Source organism: Notolepis coatsorum, assembly GCF_963971535.1.
Source record: "Notolepis coatsorum genome assembly, contig: SCAFFOLD_1254, whole genome shotgun sequence".
Classification (NCBI taxonomy): domain Eukaryota; kingdom Metazoa; phylum Chordata; class Actinopteri; order Aulopiformes; family Paralepididae; genus Notolepis; species Notolepis coatsorum.
Genome location: NW_028171914.1, coordinates 2,501 through 25,690, shown reverse-complemented (window position 1 = coordinate 25,690; position 23,190 = coordinate 2,501). Strand labels below are relative to the sequence as shown.

The following is a 23,190-nucleotide window of genomic DNA, read 5'->3' as shown; positions in this document are numbered from 1 at the left end:
TTAAAGAGACCTTACCACTGGACCACTGGGAGGAGGTTAAAGAGACCTTACCACTGGGAGGAGGTTAAAGAGACCTTACCACTGGGAGGAGGTTAAAGACCCCTTACCACTGGACCACTGGGAGGAGGTTAAAGAGACCTTACCACTGGACCACTGGGAGGAGGTTAAAGAGACCTTACCACTGGACCACTGGGAGGAGGTTAAAGAGACCTTACCACTGGACCACTGGGAGGAGGTTAAAGAGACCTTACCACTGGACCATGGGGAGGAGGTTAAAGAGACCTTACCACTGGACCACAGGGAGGAGGTTAAAGAGACCTTACCACTGGACCACATGGAGGAGGTTAAAGAGACCTTACCACTGGACCACAGGGAGGAGGTTAAAGAGACCTTACCACTGGACCACAGGGAGGAGGTTAAAGAGACCTTACCACTGGACCATGGGGAGGAGGTTAAAGGTACTGTAAGTCTACATGTTAACCCTTTCACTGCCACACTACACGATGTTAACCCTTTCACTACCACACTACAGAAGGTTAACCCTTCACTACCACACTACAGAAGGTTAACCCTTTCACTACCACACTACAGACGGTTAACCTTTCACTACCACACTACAGAAGGTTAACCCTTTCACTCCCACACTACAGACGGTTAACCTTTCACTACCACACTACAGAAGGTTAACCTTTCACTACCACACTACAGACGGTTAACCCTTTCACTCCCACACTACAGACGGTTAACCTTTCACTACCACACTACAGAAGGTTAACCTTTCACTACCACACTACAGCAGGTTAACCTTTCACTACCACACTACAGAAGGTTAACCCTTTCACTACCACACTACAGCAGGTTAACCTTTCACTACCACACTACAGAAGGTTAACCTTTCACTACCACACTACAGACGGTTAACCTTTCACTACCACACTACAGAAGGTTAACCCTTTCACTACCACACTACAGAAGGTTAGCCTTTCACTACCACACTACAGAAGGTTAACCTTTCACTACCACACTACAGAAGGTTAACCTTTCACTACCACACTACAGAAGGTTAACCTTTCACTACCACACTACAGAAGGTTAACCTTTCACTACCACATTACAGGAGGTTAACCCTTTCACTACCACACTACAGAAGGTTAACCTTTCACTACCACTACAGAAGGTTAACCTTTCACTACCACACTACAGACGGTTAACCCTTTCACTACCACACTACAGAAGGTTAACCTTTCACTACCACACTACAGAAGGTTAACCCTTCACTACCACACTATAGACGGTTAACCCTTTCACTACCACACTACAGAAGGTTAACCTTTCACTACCACACTACAAGAGGTTAACCCTTCACTACCACACTACAGACGGTTAACCCTTTCACTACCACACTACAGACGGTTAACCGGTTAAATGGTGCATTTATATAACTCTTTTATCCAAAACGTCTGTTCCTTACATTCACACACCGACAGCGGAGGCGACCACGCGAGGTGCCAACCTGCTCATCGGGAGCAATTAGGGCTTAAGTGTCTCGCTCAAGGACACTTCGACACACACTGCCCCGAGAGGAGCGGGAGAATCAAACCGGGAACCTTTTTTTTACGATTACCAGACGATTACCCGTCCCCCCACATGTTGTGACCCACTAGCTGAGATGAGATGTCGTACCTTCCAGGCTGTCCTGGAAGCGCTGGTTGAAGTTCTCGTAGGAGTCCCAGCGCACCACTGGGTCCGCCGTGTTGTAGTCCACGGTGACGGCCGGGTCGTTCTTCTGGTACTCTCGGCCTGCGGGCAGAACCACACACAGCAGCAGGGCTTTAGAACAGTGGTTCTCAACTGGTCTAGCCTCGCGACCCAACATTTTCCTTAGTCATTAAGTCGCAACCCAAAATGTTGAACCACTATGATTTATGTAAAAAAATAAGTGCAACAAAAGTGCAACTATTGCTAAAAACACAATGAAATAAAATTATAATAAATAATATTTATGCTTCTTAGCAGATTTCTTAGCTTAACATAACAGACCTAAGTTTGGGGGAACTAATGGGATAACTGGGGTTGCAACAAAAGTGCAACTAAGGGCTAAAAACCCAATGAAATAAAATAATAATAATAATAAATAATAAATCCTTCTTAGCAGACTTCTTAGCTTAACATCCCAGGAACTAATGGGATAACTGGGGATGTTGTTTGCTCCTGACAAGAGTCTCAAAGTCTGGGGTGATGGTAGACAAAGTAACTCTGAGGTCATGCTCAATGTCCAATCTGTTCCTCTGCTCTGTCTTCAGTTGGACCAGAGCTGAGAAGCCACTTTCACAAAGATAGGTAGTGCAAAAAAAATAAAAAAAACAATAAATTTTTTTTTATTTTTTTTATTTTACACACATCCGCGACCCACTCAAAATGGCCCCGCGACCCACTTTTGGGTGGCGACCCACCGGTTGAGAAACACTGCTTCAGAACACCTTCACTTCTGCTTCACACTTTACCGTCACATTTTCTATAGTTGAAAATAGGTCGTCTTTTAATACACTTGTGCTGTTCAAGTTGGTCATGAGCAGTAAAACTCCTGTTTTTATACATAAACAGATTGTTTATAGTAATACTGTGCACGAGCATTACACTAGAGGTTCCAGTAGTGGGCAGCTTGAATGACCAAGGTCCAAAAAGCATTAACTCTTTGGAATAACCTACCTCAAAACCTCTGCTGCATTTACAGTAGATTCACTTTTAAAAGTATTTAACGCTGTAAAGTTTTTATTTTTTTTGTGCTTGCATGTAATTGTAGCCATCTTAATTGTTAGTTTCATTATGCATTGTGTGCTGAGTACTGACTTTTAATAATTTTGCTTTGCAATAATAATGTTTTTTGTATGTTCTTTTTTTTGTGTGGACCCCAGGAAGACTAGCTGGTTGCTATGGCACCAGCTAATGGGGATCCCTAATAAAATCAAATAAAAAAAAAACAGTGTGAACAACACAAATAACATGGAATCTGATCTTTTTTTCAATTCAGATTTGGGCCACTTGCATAATGTGATGTCCTAAATCAGACACAAGTCTCCGACATCCTTCTACACGTCAAGATTCAAGATTCAAGAGATGTATTAGTCACATACACAGACACGAGACATGTAGTGAAATGAAGGTGGCCATGCCCGCTTTGATTATGCAAAAAAAAAAATATATATATATATATATATATATATATATATATATATATATATATATATATACAAATAATAATAGCATAAATAGAATAGATCATAGATAGACATGATAAAAGGTACTAAGATAAAATACTATACAATGCTAAGCTTACGAATTAAAGGTAATGAGTCCTATATACACTACTATACAATATACAGTTATGTTATATGTAACTATACTATACTAACTATACTATACAAAAACATACATTTATGTTTTTTAAAGTGACCTTTGCTTTTTCCTAAAGTGACCTGTAGTGTGTTTGTGTGTGAGAGAGAGTGCAGGATGTGTGGTGTGTGTGTGTGTTTATACAATGGCATGCACATTCCTTGATCCTGATTGGCTGAAACAGTCAAGTTAGACGTGGTTATTTCTCATAACCCACGCTCGTGATCCCAGAACCCGCCCACAACCGAATTACAATCACTCCGCCAGTTCGAGTTTTTAGGAAAAACCAAGATGGCGGACAATAATCTTTACGAATGGATGTGTTGAAAGCGTCATAACGACTCATTCAAAAACGATTCTGTCACGTGGAATGTGTTAGTTGCTTATACAATGTTGGATTATGTAATTGGTGGGTCATGACTCATTGTGGAACAAAATATAAATTGCGGGAAGTCTGTTGTTAGATGCCATTCGTCAAAAGGACACTCTTTCATTTCACTGTTAATAAAATGTTCAAGCAATCAATCAATCAATCCAATAACACACGCTCACTTCACTGTTAGACGGCATGCTTTGAAGCAGCTCGGAGGTGTATGCCATCTAAGAATGAAGTGAGCGTGTGTTATTATAAAGTAGGTTCAAAAAAATAAAGATTCTCTTCTTTTTTTTTACCTACTTTTTCTGCGGATGGTTTTGTGAATAAATCTCCATTATGCTTCAATTAATGTGTGTTTATTGTATAGCAATAAGGTTGGATGAATTCGGCAATTGTATAAAGATGTAGCACTGTCTATCTGTAATAACATTTTCAATCAATCAATCAATCATTCCAATAACACACGCTCACTTCATTCTTAGACGGCATGCTTTGAAACAGCTGCTTCTACACACAGAGGCAACTTATCTTTTTTTTTTTTTGGAACTACTTTTTCTGCGGATGGTTTTGTCAATAAATCTTCAATTAATGTGTGTTTATTGTATAGCAATAAGGTTGGATGAATGCGCCAATTGTATAAAAGACATTACACCACGCGCAGTCGTGCGTTATGAGAATTAGAGCATGCCTAGGGGGGTCTAACGACCACCAGGGTCTAACGACCACCCCTAGGCATGCTCTAATTCTCATAACGCACTCCTGGGCATGATGTAATGCTCAAGTGTGTGTTCATGTGTGCTTGTGTGTGGAGGGATCAGTGTTCAGTGTTCTGATGGCCTGGGGGAAGAAGCTGAGTCTGAGCCTCTCTGTTGTTGTTGCGTGTGTACGGAGGGAGAGGAAGCTGAGTCTGAGCCTCTCTGTTGTTGTTGCGTGTGTACGGAGGGAGAGGAAGCTGAGTCTGAGCCTCTCTGATGTTGTTGCGTGTGTACGGAGGGAGAGGAAGCTGAGTCTGAGCCTCTCTGTTGTTGTTGCGTGTGTACGGAGGGAGAGGAAGCTGTGTCTGAGCCTCTCTGTTGTTGTTGCGTGTGTACGGAGGGAGATGAAGCTGAGTCTGAGCCTCTCTGTTGTTGTTGTTGTGTGTGTACGGAGGGAGAGGAAGCTGAGTCTGAGCCTCTCTGTTGTTGTTGCGTGTGTACGGAGGGGGAAGAAGCTGAGTCTGAGCCTCTCTGTTGTTGTTGCGTGTGTACGGAGGGAGAGGAGGCTGAGTCTGAGCCTCTCTGTTGTTGTTGCGTGTGTACGGAGGGAGAGGAAGCTGAGTCTGAGCCTCTCTGTTGTTGTTGCGTGTGTACGGAGGGAGAGGAAGCTGAGTCTGAGCAGGAGGAAGCAGAACTCACTCTTGATCCTCTCGGGTCCCGAGGAGAAGACAAACTCCACCGTGGCGTCCGACGGGAAGCGCTCGTCTGAGGAGGAGAGGAGGAAGACAGACCGTGTCTTTAGCTGTTATCAAATCAAATGTATCTGTAAGGCCCGACAACACAGGTTAATGTCCCCATGGGGCCGGACACGTCTTCTTTAAACAAGTCAAGAAGAAACATTACAATAAGTCAAGAACAAAACAAGAAAGAACAAAACAAGAACACCATAAGGTCCAAACATTTTTAAATAAAAGCAAAATAAATAAATGCAACACTTTGTAGTGGGCGGAGATGGAGCAATAAATACATGTAGTGAGCATATGCATACATGGTGACAGTAGAATCATAGTATATAAGAAAATTGTGAAATAGAGTAATAGATAGAACTACTGCAAGCGTATGGATACAGGGTGAGATACAAGACAATAGCTCAGGGCCTTATGCCCCGTGGGGGCAGGAGAAGTCACTCAGAAGGTTCAGCACTGCAGGCCAGACAGAAGACGGTTCTCCCATGTCTGCAGAAAAGCAGACAAGGGAGCAAATAGACATCCTAACTAAACTAGACAGATTAATCTAAGGGTCAGTCCCCGACCAGGTGAGATCAGGGTAGGTTGAAGGAGAGAGAGAAAAGATGGGTCTTAAGCAGGGATTTAAAAGCTTCGACAGAGCAGGCGCCCCTGACGACGGCAGGTAATTTGTTCCACAGGTAGGGAGCGCGGTAGACAAAGGCTCTGTGGCCGGCGGATTTATTTTTAACCCTAGGGGTCGATAGAAGCCCCGCATTTTGTGAGCGCAGAGCGGGCGAGTATCGGGAGATGAGATCGGATAGATAGAGCGGTGCAAGCCCATTTAACATTTTGTAGGTGAGGAGTAGCACTTTAAAGTCAGATCGGGCTTGAATAGGAAGCCAGTGTAGGGCGGACAAAACTGGTGTGATGTGATCAAATTTTCTAGTTCTAGTTAGTATCCGTGCAGCCGCATTTTGCACGAGTTGAAGATTTTTGATGCTTGAATTAGGTAGGCCTGAAAAAAGTGCATTACAGTAGTCCAGACGTGATGAGACAAATGAATCAGGGTTTCAGCATCAGCCAGAGTTAAAATGGGGCGAATTTCTGCGATATTACGAAGATGGAAGAAGGCAATTTTGGTGACATTTTTTATATGTGCATTAAATGAGAGGGAGGAATGAAAAAATGACTCAGAGGTTTTTTATGGTGGAGCTCTGGGATACATGACAAGTATCAAAGTTGAGGGAGATGTCCTGAAACAGGCCTCTGTGGTTTGGGGGGCCAACAATTAACATCTCACTTTTATCTGCATTAAGGAGTAGAACGTTTTGCGACCGTGTTATTATTGTTATGTTATGGTCTTTAAACAAGTCAAGAAGAAACATCACAATAAATCAAGAACAAAACAAAAACACCATGAAGTCTAAAACATTTAAAATAAATAAAATAAATGAATGCAACACTCCCAGTGTATATGCAGCTGTCGCCTATAGAGGGCGCATGTTTATTTTTATATTTCTTTTTATCTCATGTGACGTATCACGTCCTGTCTCACGCTCTGACCCAGCGTAGTTTGAGCAGATCTGGCGGAACGTGTCTAGACTTGTAGGAAGAAGACAGTGCAGCAGATTTATGCACTTTATTTGTCAAAGATAAAAGATTAAAGTACTAGAGTTTGAAGATAACCCCCTCCCATTGAGCTGCAAGCAGGCCAAAGTAGTTCGTAAAGTTTATTTCACACTTTTCGTTTTGTTTTTGTAATTCTATTGACTGAATTGTATGAGTATTGACTGTTATTATTTCCTGCAATTGTAGTTCTACGGTGGTGATGAACGTGTATTCAAGAATATGCATCAATAAACAGCCATCTGTAATTAAAGAACTCGGAGTCCTCGTGTGTACCAATGGGCGGCACAGTAGAACACTGGACTGTGGAGTTGAAGACTCCAAATGAGAAGTGAATCACGTCGGGTAGAGGATTGTCTGCAGTTGAAGATGTATCGTCGTGTCTGGGGAACCTTTCTGCCATGGAAGGAGCTGCAGCAGTGCGCACACGGCCAAACAAGCGAGCTCGTGGAAGAAGACGTCTCGAGGTTGGCGCGGGTACAGAACACTGCCGTTGAACTTTTCCATGTATCAGTGGGATTTCGCAGCATCCATCTTAAAGAAGCAGCAGACTTTCCCCTACATTGAAGTTGAACTGCATAGGCAAACAAGCGAGCTCGTGGAAAAAGACGGCTCGAGGCTGGCGCGGGTACAGGACTCTGCCGCTGAACCTTTCCACGTATCAGTAAGATTCACAGCATCCATCTTAAAGAAGCAGTAGACGTTTTCCCTACGTTGAAATTGAACTGCATAGGCAATGCCATTCACCAAGTTGACTGACTACACGTCTCAGGTATTGACTTTTCAGAGAGAAGTATTGTTGTAGGCTACAATTGCATTGCAAGTGCGCACATTCTTGAGACTATATAAGGTTGTTTACAGTTTAATATTTTTGGCCATTTAAGAATAGGTTGATATTCATTAATGAAGTCTAGCTTTATAAGGTTAATTTAGAAAAGGCCATTCATAAAGGGTATATTCGAACTTAATACTTGCATTTTCATAATAGCCTACTAGGCTTACATTTTCATTTCGTTTTTTGAATTTCATATTAGCCTACACATTTTACCAGTTATCCCAGTATAGTAAGCTACTATAATATAAACCTAGGCCTATGGTTTATTTGTTATTTTTCGTGATTTGTATTTCACATTGAAGAAAGGTGTAGATTTGAATTAGCCTACAATGTCCAACTAAATTAAGCATTTTATTTTTGAATACTTAAGACATTTGTTGACACTTTTCATTATTAGTGTAACTGAGGGGTACAATTCCCTGACTGTATTGATAAGTATGGTATCATTAAACCACTACCGCTTTATGTACTTTAATTACTGGCCATACAGTACACGATATATGAATATGATGAACACTTCCCACAATGAAATCGGTTCCAGTCAAAGGTATTAATCAAGTATTTAATGGAGCAAAAGGTACATAGGATACTTTACATTATTCTTTGAATGCACTTGTAAGGCAAAGGAGTATGCGTAGGCAAATCAATAACGAATGTCCATTCTCTGGTTACGCAGGAGGTAATTATACAACCTGAATCTTAGGGAATTATATCGATGGTACACTAATGATAGCGGGGATACTGGAAAGGGTTCCCACTGGTTGTAAGCCAGCAAGGGGGTAGAAGATCTGTCGGTAGTAGGACATCTGGTCAACGATGACTAGGGAGACTTCAGGTACAGAAGCCGGTGCAGTAGTCCCTTGATCCACAGACGAATACAGCTTGGTTCTCTGGTAGACTGTAGCTCTACAGTGAAGAAAGCTAGGCGGCCTCAGGCTCTCTGAGCGCCGACTCGACTTGACTCCTCTCGGGGTAAATCCAACACGTGCAGGCGTCGGCGATTATCCGCTCCATAAATCACAGGACCAAAGCAAATATATTCCAGCCGCAAAGGCTATGCAGTCGTCGGGTAGATTAATCCAGTGTACATGTCCATACGGTTCTCGCCTAGGTCTCCTCGGGTGAAGGCGCCATGCGGTCGGCCCAGCCTGGATAAGAACTCTAGCTAATACGAGAAAGCGTTGGGGATGCTGGTCACTATAGAATTCTAACCGCACGATACACTATACACAAATAGACTATTAAAGACTCAATAGAAATATGTCGCACTCGACGGTATAGTGCCAAACTCTGACAATTCAGTTACTAATTCGCACGCGGTCCCGATGCTCTATTCTGAGGCCAAACAGGCCATACTTCACCGCACGTTGTATCGTGGGTGAGGCTTCAACTTATCGGTAACATGCTAAGTGCACGAAGGGTACGGAGGTAAGGGGCTAAAAGTCTTCTACATTCACCTGCGCCGTATTTATACGCACGGTGAACAAATAGTGCCACTCTCATTTCTGTCGCCGTATCCCTGGGCAGGGCCGGGCAAGTACAGACATGTCGTGTCGGTGACTTTGAACTTGGCTCCGGGGGCCGGTCCCTGGCGCCGGTGGACCGCTGTCCAATAGGAGAATGAACTATTATGGGCTAGACTAAAGGGATATTCCATGTATATGTACAAGGAATATACAAGGGATATCAAACGATATACAAATACTATTCAATATATATCAATAAATAAATATATATATTCGGTTTAATCTGATCCTTCGTAACAGCCGACCCCTAATTAGTCCCACCTAATTAGCTAAGCAGAGACAGATTAACCGCACTGTCCTCTACTCAATGTCTGTTGTGAGGGTCAGTCAGTTCACAAAGTCGTGGGGTCATGGTCGTCATCGATAGTATCGGGGAGCCTTGGCAGTTCTATTAGCCTCGCCACGGGTCGGGTGTAGGTCCGCCCTTGGACGAGCACTTCAGCTGCTCGGACCTTTCCGTCGGCACCGGTGATCACTTTGCTTACGCGGCCAGCCGGCCACATAGCTCGGGGTAGTGACTGGTCGATAATCATGACGACTGTTCCTTCTGTCAAATTGTCTCTCTCTTTTACCCATTTCTGGCGGGTCTGTAGAGACGGTAGGTAGTGGAGTAGGAAGCTGTTCCAAAACTTGTCAGCCAATACTTGACTGTACCTCCACATTCTTCGGCCGTTCGCTTCTTCAGGCCTGTACATTGTCTGGGGTAGCGCGGGGTCCAGCCGCCCCATCAAGAGTGTGTTGGGGGTGACTGGGTCGACATCTGCTACATCACTTGAGACGTAACCGAGGGGCTTTGAGTTCAATACTCCCTCGATCTCCGTGAGGACTGTCATTAAGACTTCTTCCGCCACGGTCTGGGCCCCAAGCACGGCGTACAGGGCTGTCTTTATTGAACGTACTTCTCGTTCCCAAGTTCCACCGAAGTGAGGTGCGTTCGGGGGATTAAACTGGAAGTCAATCTGGGATGGAGCGAGGTGGGTCTTAAGTTCTGGGCCCATAGCTTGGAAGCTCTCTCTCAGCTCTCTTTCTCCGCCTTTGAAGTTTGTCCCGTGATCAGACAACAATATAGACGGTTTGCCTTTCCGCGATGTGAATCTTCGGAAGGCCATAAGGAATGAGTCTGTGCTCATGGTTGGAAGGAGTTCTATATGTATCGCTCGGGTGGTCATGCATCTGAATACAATACCCCACCGCTTCTCGGTTCCTCTTCCTTTCTTTATATACAGCGGGCCGAAACAGTCCATACCGGTGGAGTGAAAAGGCTTGTCGCCGAGTCGGAGGCGACAGGGAGGTAGGTCAGCCATCCGGGGTATACTGGGCTGCGCTCGCCACTTACGACAGTCTAGACAGGTTCGCTGGAAGCGCCGCACTGCTTCTCTCCCTTGCAGTATCCAATAACGACGTCTGATCTCCGCGAAGACTCTCTCTGCCCCTGCGTGGTGCACATCCTCGTCGTATTTCTTTATGATCAGCTCTGTGACCTTGTGTCGGCTGTTCAAGACTATCGGGTACTTGACGTCATCCGGTAAGTCTGGGGCTCTCCGCAGATGACCACCCACTCTGATGAGACTATGGGCGTCGCTCTCGGGTGCTAGGTGGAGCAGTCTGCTGTCTGATGGGACGGGCTTTGCTCCCTGTAGACAGTCTAGCTCATCGGGGAACGAGTCTCTCTGGGCTCGTTGTAGTAGAAGAAGTTCTGCTTCTTCGTAGTCAGCTGCTGAAATGTCAGTAGTGGGCTGAACCTCTGGGTGGTGCCACAGAAATGTCTTTAGCTGCGCACTCTCTAGGGTGAGGCAATCGTCTATGTCGGGGTCTGTGGAGACGAGTGTGTTCAATCCACAGAACACAGATTTCTTGTTTTCGGCCTCCTCTTTACTCGCCTCCCGTGGGGTGGGTGTAGGCCACTCTTCTTCCGGGAGCTTGAGAAACTCTGGTCCGTCACTGTATGGGTTGTGACGGGTGAGGTCATCCAGGGACATTCCCCGGGTGATGACGTCAGCTGGGTTGTGTTTTGTGTCCACATACCTCCAGCTTGCTACTTCTGTTAACTCTTGAATCTCTGTGACTCTGACCCCCACGAAGACCTTGTATCTGCACGAATCAGACCAGATCCATGTGAGTACTGTCGTGGAGTCTGACCACAAGATTGTTCTTTGCACCGGGATGGTGAGTTCACGTTGGATTAACGTGGCGAGGTGCGCTCCTGCTAGGGCTGCGCAGAGCTCTAGACGCGGGATAGATTGTTGCTTTCGTGGGGCTATTCTTGAGCGAGCCAGGATGAAAGCAGTATGTATTTCTCCTCCCTCCTCTCGGGCACGCAAGTAGGCCACCGAGCCGTAGGCTACTTCGGAGGCGTCGCTGAAGACGTGCAGGTCCATCTGGCACGTCTCCGGCCTCACTGTGGGTGGGAAGTAGCTGCGGCGTATGTTAACACCTGGGAGTGAGCTGAGTTCTGTCTCCCACTCTCTCCATGTGGATGCAAGGTGTTCGGGTATGGGGTCGTCCCAGCCCTGGTCCTTGTCCCATAACGCTCTTACAATCATCTTTGCCCTGGTGGTGTAAGGTAGAATACATCCCAACGGGTCATATTGTCTGGCGAGTGTTCTGTATACACTCCGGCTGGTGGTCGGTAGTGCAGTCGACCTTCCCTGCTCCTTGGTCAGGGGTGTGTGTTTATAATGGAGCGAGTCTGTTTTGAAGCGCCAGACTAGTCCTAATGTCATTTCTTGGGCTTCTCCTGGGATGGTCGCCATCCAGGTCTCGCTGCTTGCTGCCTTGTCCTCGGGGGAGAGGCTGCGCAATACTTGCGGGTCGCTGCTGGCCCACTGCCTGAGATCAAAGCCGCCTTTGATCAGGGAGGCGCAGAGCTTGAGTAGAAGGGCCTCGGCTTCTTCTGGCGTCGAGACGCTTTGCAGACAGTTGTCCACGTAGAAACTATTTTCTACACTTTTTCGGACCTCTTCATCAGCTGCTGGGTCCTCTGCGACGTGTTTTTGCAGTGCAAACGTAGCACAGCATGGGCTGCATGTGGTTCCGAAAGGGAGGACTTCCCATTGATAGATGGCTGGTTGCTCATCCCCGATCCTCTCTCTCCATAGGAACCGCAGCAGGGGCTTGTCCTCTGGGGAGAGGCTGCGCAATACTGGGGGGTCGCTGCTGGCCCGCTGCCGGAGATCAAAGCCGTCTTTGATCAGGGAGGCGCGGAGCAGCGCACGACGTCGCCAGTCAATTTTCTTTGTGTGTCCCGCTGTGATTCGCTTGTTAATCTCAGCGCGGTACACAGTCTCTTGAGCGGGGTCTCTGGCTAGGCGCCGCTCTGTGTTCAATAGATACCGCTCCGTCGCTTCTTTTGTGGCGTGGAAGGTAGGCATACCCTCTCGCCTCAGGAGTGGAGTTGCGTATCTCATCACTCCGTTGACTTTGACTCTCTTTGTCCCTTGCTCGAGGAGTGCTATGGCGTAAATGGCTTCCTTGGAACGAATGTCTTTCTTTTCGTTCTTAAAGGGCATTGTCTCTAGTGTCCATAGCCTCTCGACATGCTGTAGGAGGGTGGTGTCTTCTTCTGTCACTCTGGAGTGGAGGCAGTTAGTGGCTGCTGTTCGGTTAAGAGACTTAGCGAGGGGGCCTTGTAATGTCCATCCTAGGCGGGTCTCGACTGCTGCAGGACAGCCTCTGGGCCCTGTGTGGACCCGGTCTATCGGGACTATGAGGTCTGCATGGTCGGAGCCTATCAGCAGGGTCGGGGTGGCACCGTCTATGAGCGGGATAGGTAGTTGACGCAGGTGCACATATTTATCCATCAGCTTGGCTATGGGGTAGGTGTACTGCGACAAGCCTATTTCTTGGCTGGTGAAAGCATTAGTAATCCTATACCGTCTCTCTGGCTGCCCGCTTGCTGCGATAGTGAAGGAGACATTCTCGCCCTTTATCGTCTTTAGATCTCTTCTTATTGTCCGAATCGTCATCTGGTTTTCGCTCCCCCGCAGCCCCAGCTGGGCCGCAGCGGATGCGAGGAGAAGGGTCTTCTCTGACCCGTCGTCAAGGACGGCGTAAGTGTCCATGACCTTGTCTTGGTAACTCAGTGTTACGCGGACCACCTTTAAGAGCACTCGGGCGCCCCCGCTGCTGGCGGGGTCAATGTACATAACACTTGCCTTTGTGCTGCTTGAGGGTGCAGGCTTTCTTCTGTTACTGTCGTGTAGGACATCTAGGTGGGCTCCGTCACACCGACTACACCTCTTCTTTAAGCGGCACTCGGCTGCCATGTGACTGCGCGCACATCGGTAACAGCGTCGGTTGGACTTTATCCATTGACCCACTTCGTCGGCGGTCATCTTCTTGAATGTGTCACATTGTGACAACCAGTGTTCTTTCTCGCAGTACGGGCACACCATCTTCCACTTCTCTTTCATCGAGGGGGTACTGTGGTTCTTGCTGCTCGGTACTGGTTCTGATTGGTGCATGACAGTCACCAATCTTCGGCCATCGTTTGCTCTCCTAGGTCCCTCTCTGGAGCTTGGTGTGCTCCGCACGAACGTATCCAATCGCAGGCTGCTGACTTCTCTCGCCAGGAAGTCGGCTAGGTCTAGGAGGGATGGCTCGGGACCGTTAGGATCACGGTGGTCTCTTTGCCGCCTGAAGCGCTCTTGTCGGGCGGGCGGAAGCTTCTCTAAAATCCTCTCGACATTAGAGTTTGCGTATAGTTCGTGCATACCCTTTTCTCGTTGCGCCCCCAGCATCCCTACCAGGGATTGTACCTTGATAGACAGGTCGTCTAGTGAGCGATGGGGGTATAGGCTCTCTCTGGTGGTCGGGCTCAGGGTCGCTTAATCGGTTAGGGGAGGGTGCCCTTGACCCGTGTCTTGACGAGGCCCCGTGCGGAGGGAGGGGGTGTTGCCCTGGCGATCAGCTGCTCCATTAGCTGCGCTTGTAATCGGTCGCGCTCGGCTTCGCGCTTGGTGAGAGCGATGTCGCGCTCTGCTTCTCTTTGGGCACCGGCAGCGGCGCACTGGGCGTCGGCCCGGTCCCTGGTCATATTCTCTTCCGTCTGAAGGCGTCTAATCTCTAGACGTATACGATCTTCGTCGCTCCGTTGCTGCGCTTGGAGGCGTTCTCTTTCCATGGAAGAATGTTCGCGCTCACTAAGCGTCTGTGCTTGGAGTCGATCGCGCTCTGTTGAGGCTGCTAGGCTGGCGAGGAATGCCTGTGCCAGCATCTTGTCCGCCTCGCTGGGGGAAGACGCTGGTTGAGGTGATCCGCTCCTGGCAGTACTCGTTGGAGATGCGTTCTCCTGCGGGGAGTCCTGGAGCTCTATCTCCTGGGCGCTCTCCTCTTCTTGTACCGGGCAGAGTTCCATCTCTGGAGGGTTGTCTTCCTCCTGGAGCTCTCCGGGGACTACTTCTTCGGTCTTGGCGGGGGGTAAAGTCGTGTCAGTTCCCTCCTGGTCCCTACCGTGAGCTTGGTCAGTTACATTAGAACCCACTAGGGCCTCTGTTGGCGGGGTAGCCTGGTTGATAGGGTCGGACATAATTTTACTTTCTACTTTTTCCGCGTTTACCGTCTGTAGAAGGCTAGGTAGTATACTGGCAACGTAATCCTCTAAGTACTGAGGTGGCTGCCGTCTACGCTGCGGGCGATCTACTTTAGGAGGACCGTTTTGTGGAGTGTTCATCATAGGCCATTTCAATATTAATACCACTATATTAATATTACACTAGTTATCTCCGGCTCGAAGGACCAATTGTAACTGAGGGGTACAATTCCCTGACTGTATTGATAAGTATGGTATCATTAAACCACTACCGCTTTATGTACTTTAATCACTGGCCATACAGTACACGATATATGAATATGATGAACACTTCCCACAATGAAATCGGTTCCAGTCAAAGGTATTAATCAAGTATTTAATGGAGCAAAAGGTACATAGGATACTTTACATTATTCTTTGAATGCACTTGTAAGGCAAAGGAGTATGCGTAGGCAAATCAATAACGAATGTCCATTCTCTGGTTACGCAGGAGGTAATTATACAACCTGAATCTTAGGGAATTATATCGATGGTACACTAATGATAGCGGGGATACTGGAAAGGGTTCCCACTGGTTGTAAGCCAGCAAGGGGGTAGAAGATCTGTCGGTAGTAGGACATCTGGTCAACGATGACTAGGGAGACTTCAGGTACAGAAGCCGGTGCAGTAGTCCCTTGATCCACAGACGAATACAGCTTGGTTCTCTGGTAGACTGTAGCTCTACAGTGAAGAAAGCTAGGCGGCCTCAGGCTCTCTGAGCGCCGACTCGACTTGACTCCTCTCGGGGTAAATCCAACACGTGCAGGCGTCGGCGATTATCCGCTCCATAAATCACAGGACCAAAGCAAATATATTCCAGCCGCAAAGGCTATGCAGTCGTCGGGTAGATTAATCCAGTGTACATGTCCATACGGTTCTCGCCTAGGTCTCCTCGGGTGAAGGCGCCATGCGGTCGGCCCAGCCTGGATAAGAACTCTAGCTAATACGAGAAAGCGTTGGGGATGCTGGTCACTATAGAATTCTAACCGCACGATACACTATACACAAATAGACTATTAAAGACTCAATAGAAATATGTCGCACTCGACGGTATAGTGCCAAACTCTGACAATTCAGTTACTAATTCGCACGCGGCCCCGATGCTCTATTCTGAGGCCAAACAGGCCATACTTCACCGCACGTTGTATCGTGGGTGAGGCTTCAACTTATCGGTAACATGCTAAGTGCACGAAGGGTACGGAGGTAAGGGGCTAAAAGTCTTCTACATTCACCTGCGCCGTATTTATACGCACGGTGAACAAATAGTGCCACTCTCATTTCTGTCGCCGTATCCCTGGGCAGGGCCGGGCAAGTACAGACATGTCGTGTCGGTGACTTTGAACTTGGCTCCGGGGGCCGGTCCCTGGCGCCGGTGGACCACTGTCCAATAGGAGAATGAACTATTATGGGCTAGACTAAAGGGATATTCCGTGTATATGTACAAGGAATATACAAGGGATATCAAACGATATACAAATACTATTCAATATATATCAATAAATAAATATATATATTCGGTTTAATCTGATCCTTCGTAACAATTAGGCTTACACATTTCTTAGACTGAATTCATAATAGCCTACCCCTCTATTTACAGTTCATATTTCCTATTCCATAGATATGGTTCATAAATATTTAATGAATACATAATTGATTTATTTACTACACAGTAAACATGTCACAAAGGGGTGAAATAGAGCAGACTGAATCTCAGATTGAGACAGACAAGCTAGACGATAGTGAGCCAGTGATGGATCTAAAGGTGAACTTCAAAATGGCATATGAGGTGGAAGCACTACATAAATAAACTGAAAAGATCCTTCAAGTATAAGGATGACTCTGACCTAATTGAGACCATGGCCAAAATAAATTCAGCCCAAAGTGAGATTGATGGTATTTATCTAGAAATGAGAGACACTTTACATCCCGATCATCCAGACTCAGAAACCTGTAGAAGGAATGATACATGCCAATCGCTCACCAGGACTGCTAATACAAAGGCTCAGCAGTTCATCAACAACAAGAGGAGAACCAGGACTGCTAATAAAAGGTCTCAGCAGTACCACAACAACGGTGGTTCTGAAATCTCAGTGTCACACAACGCAAGACAAGCTGCAGCGGAAGTAGCCGCAGCTACAGAGGTACTAAAATTAATGAGAGAGCGCCATGAGCAAGAAGAAGAAATCCAAAGACTGGAGCAGGAAGATGAAAGGCGGTCGGCTGAAAACGACGCAGAGAACGCCAAGATCCACGCAGAGAACGTCAAGATCCAGGCAGAGAAAAGATTCATCACGGAAAGTGCTGATAGAAGAAAAAAGCTGAATGAGAAAAAGAGAGAAGTGGAACGGTTAGAGGAACTCAAGAAACTCAACGCAGTTAAGGCAAAGCTAAAGGTTTACACTGAAAGCGTTCATAATGATGATGAAGAAGATCATCTGTGGTTACCTCTTCTACACTATCCTTCAGCACATTCGCTAGCTCTCACCCCACAAGAAGAACTGCGTCCTCTTGCGCCTCCAGTGTTCCAACAAGGAGAGAGCCCGTCTCAACAAGGAGAGAGCCCTTCTCAACAAGGAGAGAGCCCTTCTCAACAAGGAGAGAGCCCTTCTCAACAAGGAGAGAGCCCTTCTCAACAAGGAGAGAGCCCGTCTCAACAAGGAGAGAGCCCTTCTCAACAAGGAGAGAGCCCTTCTCAACAAGGAGAGAGCCCTTCTCAACAAGGAGAGAGCCCGTCTCAACAAGGAGAGAGCCCTTCTCAACAAGGAGAGAGCCCTTCTCAACAAGGAGAGAGCCCGTCTCAACAAGGAGAGAGCCCTTCTCAACAAGGAGAGAGCCCTTCTCAACAAGGAGAGAGCCCGTCTCAACAAGGAGAGAGCCCTTCTCAACAAGGAGAGAGACCTTCTCAACAAGGAGAGAGCCCGTCTCAACAAGGAGAGAGCCCATCTCAACAAGGAGAGAGCCCGTCTCAACAAGGAGAGAGCCCTTCTCAACAAGGAGAGAGCCCGTCTCAACAAGGAGAGAGCCCTTCTCAACAAGGAGAGAGCCCTTCTCAACAAGGAGAGAGCCCTTCTCAACAAGGAGAGAGTGAGCGAGAGGAACAGGAAGAGCCTGTCATTCTGACTGGACAAGAGCCATGCACTGCCACAGCAAACGGTGTGAAGAATGAAGATGAGAATCAACAAGGAGAGAGCCCTTCTCAACAAGGAGAGAGCCCGTCTCAACAAGGAGAGAGCCCTTCTCAACAAGGAGAGAGCCCTTCTCAACAAGGAGAGAGCCCGTCTCAACAAGGAGAGAGCCCGTCTCAACAAGGAGAGAGCCCTTCTCAACAAGGAGAGAGCCCGTCTCAACAAGGAGAGAGCCCGTCTCAACAAGAAGAGAGCCCGTCTCAACAAGGAGAGAGCCCTTCTCAACAAGGAGAGAGACCTTCTCAACAAGGAGAGAACCCTTCTCAACAAAGAGAGAGCCCTTCTCAACAAGGAGAGAGACCTGGAGAGAGACCTCATCGACAAAGAGAGAGACATTCTCATCAACAAGGAGAGAAAACAAAACCAGGAGAGTTTGTGAAAGAAGACTTCTATCTTCAGAAAAGATGGAAGAGAGTTCAGTTCCTGCCAAATGAGTTCCGGACTAGGTGGAGAAAGGAGTACCTGCTTAATCTGCAACACAGAAGAAAATGGACCAAGGACAGGAGAAATACCAGCAAGATGAGAACTTGCCAAGAAATCAATAGAAGTCTTCCCTGCTGCTGACAATAGGGTCAGAAGAGTTAAGTTGTTAGTCAGTGACACAACCTAGACAACAAAGGCGCACGCACTTCTCAGCCACATTATTTAGAGAGAGCCATACACAAAACGGTACTATTACAGGAAGCAGAGTAAAGGCTCTTTGTAACCTTTTTTTTGTTTTTGTGTATTTGGTTTGTTTAAAGGGTTCCCAATGTTTAAAGGGTTCCTGATGTTTTAAATGGTTATGTTGAAAATCACATGTTATGTGATTGGTGGGAGTGTAAATGCAGCTGTCGCCTATAGAGGGCGCATGTTTATTTTTATATTTCTTTTTATCTCATGTGACGTATCACGTCCTGTCTCACGCTCTGACCCAGCGTAGTTTGAGCAGATCTGGCGGAACGTGTCTAGACTTGTAGGAAGAAGACAGTGCAGCAGATTTATGCACTTTATTTGTCAAAGATAAAAGATTAAAGTACTAGAGTTTGAACTGCAAGCAGGCCAAAGTGGTTCGTAAAGTTTATTTCACACTTTTCGTTTTGTTTTTGTAATTCTATTGACTGAATTGTATGAGTATTGACTGTTATTATTTCCTGCAATTGTAGTTCTACGGTGGTGATGAACGTGTATTCAAGAATATGCATCAATAAACAGCCATCTGTAATTAAAGAACTCGAAGTCCTCGTGTGTACCAATGGGCGGCACACCCAGACAGACCCCACGCGAAGGTAAGGAAAAACTCACTAAAACCTAGCAATAGGGGAAAAAATGCACCACAGGCAGTGTGGAGGAGAGACACCTTAGAAGGGCCGTTCAAGGCGGGATCTCCCTTCTTAGATGTTGGTGATAGTAGTGTTGCAGTAAAACAGGCGAACAGTTGGTAAGCATGCACTCATATGTGTAATGAAACACAGATAAGTGCATGCGATAGCAACTGAACTGAAAGATTGAAAAATAGATGAATAATAAATAGTTATCTGTGTTATTATTGTTATGTTATGGTGTTATTATTACAGTGTAAGACTGTTCAGGGTGAGCTGCTAAATGACGCAGAACTCGCTGAATACGTTCCCACTGCGCTTGTCTCCCTCTCTCGTTCCCCGGAGACTTATTACATCGAGTAGTCGGATACGGCGATACGTACTATTTAAAAGGATTTAACTTTCACTGACTGCATATAAGACCGTTCTTCAGGGAGGTGAAACGAGGCCAGATTGAATCCACTCCTCAGGGGTCAAGTGTAATTGGTTCCTGTAACACGAGCACAGAAACAGATGTTGCCGCTGTTGTAGAAGACGCTCTTAACCCTTTCACTACCACACCACAGAAGGTTAACCCTGTCACTACCACACCACAGAAGGTTAACCCTGTCACTACCACACTACAGAAGGTTAACCCTTCCACTACCACACCACAGAAGGTTAACCCTGTCACTACCACACGACAGAAGGTTAACCCTGTCACTACCAAACCACAGAAGGTTAACCCTGTCACTACCACACCACAGAAGGTTAACCCTGTCACTACCACACCACAGAAGGTTAACCCTTCCACTACCACACCACAGAAGGTTAACCCTGTCACTACCACACCACAGAAGGTTAACCCTTCCACTACCACACCACAGAAGGTTAACCCTGTCACTACCACACTACAGAAGGTTAACCCTGTCGCATGTACGTTAATGCCAAGCAAGCAGTGCAAAAATGCTTCCGCATTCGTCGCCGCACGCTAGTGCGGTAAAGCGCCCTTCTTTTCAGACAAATGCTACCGTGCGTGCACCGGCGGCGGCGTGCTCGCTCAGGTGCGTGCGTGCGCCGGCGTGCTCGCGCGAGGTGCCCGCGCATGCGACACGAGCGGAGCTCAATATATATAAGTCACCGCCCCTAAATTCAGTATCTAGCAATAGCTCAATTGGCAAGGACACATGGCTGTGGATCCTATGGCTTGTTTGCTGGCGAGTTCGAATCCCATCGAAAATATTTTTTAACGTGATTTTTTTTTAACGTGTATTCTTTCGCCGATTAAGGTTAGGCATTGTTTCGGAGTTGGTTAAGGTTAGAACGGTTAAGTTTAGGCGCTGTTAAGGAGCTGGTTAAGGTTAGAGTTTGTCAAAGAGAATGGCAATATAATTTCTATGGTTAAGGTTAGGCATGGTTTCGGAGTTGGTTAAGGTTAGAACGGTTAAGTTTAGGCGTTGTTAAGGAGCTGGTTAAGGTTAGAGTTTGTCAAAGAGAATGGCAATAGACAGCCTATTTCCGCGCGACCTGGGCGCTGGGCGGCGGAAAATGAAAGGCGCATTACTGCATGCCACTACGGTAAGTTTTTGCACTGCTTGCTTGGCATAAAGCTACACGCAACCCTGTCACTACCACACCACAGAAGGTTAACCCTGTCACTACCACACTACAGAAGGTTAACCCTGTCACTACCACACCACAGAAGGTTAACCCTCCCACTACCACACCACAGAAGGTTAACCCTGTCACTACCACACCACAGACGGTTAACCCTGTCACTACCACACCACAGAAGGTTAACCCTCTCACTACCACACCACAGACGGTTAACCCTTCCACTACCACACTACAGACGGTTAACCCTGTCACTACCACACCACAGACGGTTAACCCTGTCACTACCACACCACAGAAGGTTAACCCTGTCACTACCACACCACAGACGGTTAACCCTGTCACTACCACACCACAGAAGGTTAACCATCTCACTACCACACTACAGACGGTTAACCCTTCCACTACCACACCACAGAAGGTTAACCCTTCCACTACCACACCACAGCAGGTTAACCCTGTCACTACCACACTACAGACGGTTAACCTTTCTGTAGTGTGGTAGTGAAAGGGACCCAACTCTCCCGGTTAACCGTCTGTAGTGTGGTAGTGAAAGGGTTAACCGTCTGTCTGTGTTAGTGAAAGGGTTAATCGTCTGTAGTGTGTTAGTGAAAGGGTTAACCGTCTGTAGTGTGGCTGTGTGAAAGGGTTAACCCTTTGTCGTGTGGCAGTGAAAGGGTTAACCTTCAGTATTGTCGCAGTGAAAGGGTTAACTCTTTGTCGTGTGGCAGTGAAAGGGTTAACCTTCTGTAGCATCGCAGTGAAAGGGTTAACCCTTTGGTAGTGTGGTAGTGAAAGGGTCAACAAGAACGGAGTGTAGAGAGTCCCGCAGTACCAACGCAGGGTGTAGGGGGACCGCTAGGGGGCGACAGTGGCTCGGGGGGGTACAGCAGTCGTCCGGTAATCCGGAGGTTCCCGGTTTGATTCCCGCTCCTCCCGGGCAGCGTTTCAAAGTGTCCTTGAGCAAGATACTTAACCCTCTAACTGCTCCCGGTGATGAGCAGGTCGGCACCTTGCATGGTCGCCTCCGCCGTCGGTGTGTGAATGTGTTGTGAGTGAACGGGTCAAATGTGAGGAACAAAGAATTGTAAAGCGCTTTGGACGAAAGCTGTTATATAAATACAGGCGTTTATTTACCATGTTCATGTTCACGGATGACCGGTTGGCTCCCGGTAAAAACACCAAAACACCCTGAAATCCGCGACGGACGCCCCGACCCATGGACACCTTCAAAACTGCTCTCAAAACACACCTCTTCACCGAGGCTTTTCCCCCATTAGTTAGTTTAGATTAGGTTCATTATCCCTTACCTGCCCCCACCCCCTCCTTTTCCCCCCCCATTGCCCCCCTTTCCCCAGCCCTCTTGATTGTGCAGCGACCTGGGGTTCCTGAAAGGCGCTATAGAAATTTGATTGATTATTATTAGTATTAAAACACGGCTGCAATGGAACCTTTAACCCTTTCACTGCCACACGACAGAAGGTTAGCCCTTTACTATCACACAACCGACGGCGATGCTCCATCGTTAGCATCATTAGCTCCGCATTTGCGGAGCTAATGATGCTAATGATGGAGCATCGCCGTCGGTTGTGTGATAGTAAAGGGCTAACCTTCTGTATTGTCACAGTGAAAAAGGGTTAACCGGCTGTCGTGTGGCAGTGAAAGGGTTAATGACGTCGCCGGGGGAAACCAGCGTGTGAGTCTGGATCAGCGGAATGGGGGGGAAGCTTGTTGTGTTTCCATGGCAACGGCGTCGCGGGCGGGAGCCCCGGCTATTACAGTTGGCTCGATCGCTCCGACCCCCCCGCCTCAGCCTCCCGCGCGCCGTTCCGGGAAGGAAAACAATGATCGTTTCCACGACAACGTAATCTAAATTTAATGGCCGCCGTCTTATAGCACCACCGGGGGAGATTACTCTACCTCTACAGTGGCCCACCGCTCGCTACACGTGCTATTTATTACAAACAGATCTGCACGACTACATCCATACCTCATTTTTGTATTTTTCTTTTTATTTATATCTCTGAGCACGGATGCTCTTTTTCAGCTACGCCCTGCTTCACGTTCACACAGTTCCATTCACACCTAGGAGCCGCCCAGTACAACCACAGTCTGACACTGTTGACCACTAGGAGCTCCCCCCCCCGCCCCTCCTCACCGGTGCACGCCCCCTCCAGCCCCCCCCCCCCCCCCCCCCCCCCCCCCTCCTCACCGGTGCACGCCCCCTCCAGCCCCCCCCCCCCCCCCCCCCCCTCACCGGTGCAGGCCTCGTCCAGCTCCCCCTTGCCGAACCAGAGCTGGGAGCCGTGGATGGTGCAGGTGTGGAACTGCAGCCGGAACACCGTGTCTCTGTCGGCGCCCTG

The 23,190-nt window shown here is 47.4% G+C and overlaps 1 protein-coding gene across 1 annotated transcript in view; it reads right to left on the bottom strand.

Annotated features, from left to right (window-relative positions):
• The window catches only part of LOC311248157 (tensin-2-like), a gene marked incomplete at its 5' end in the record, with an annotated part of 57,214 nt that overhangs the window by 32,603 nt on the left and 1,421 nt on the right, over positions 1–23,190 (bottom strand). The window contains 3 exon segments of the mRNA XM_084339095.1: positions 1,684–1,800; positions 5,164–5,229; positions 23,085–23,190. The exon segment at positions 23,085–23,190 is cut by the window's right edge and continues 24 nt beyond it. Coding sequence (XP_084195221.1) covers positions 1,684–1,800; positions 5,164–5,229; positions 23,085–23,190 — 289 coding nt within the window.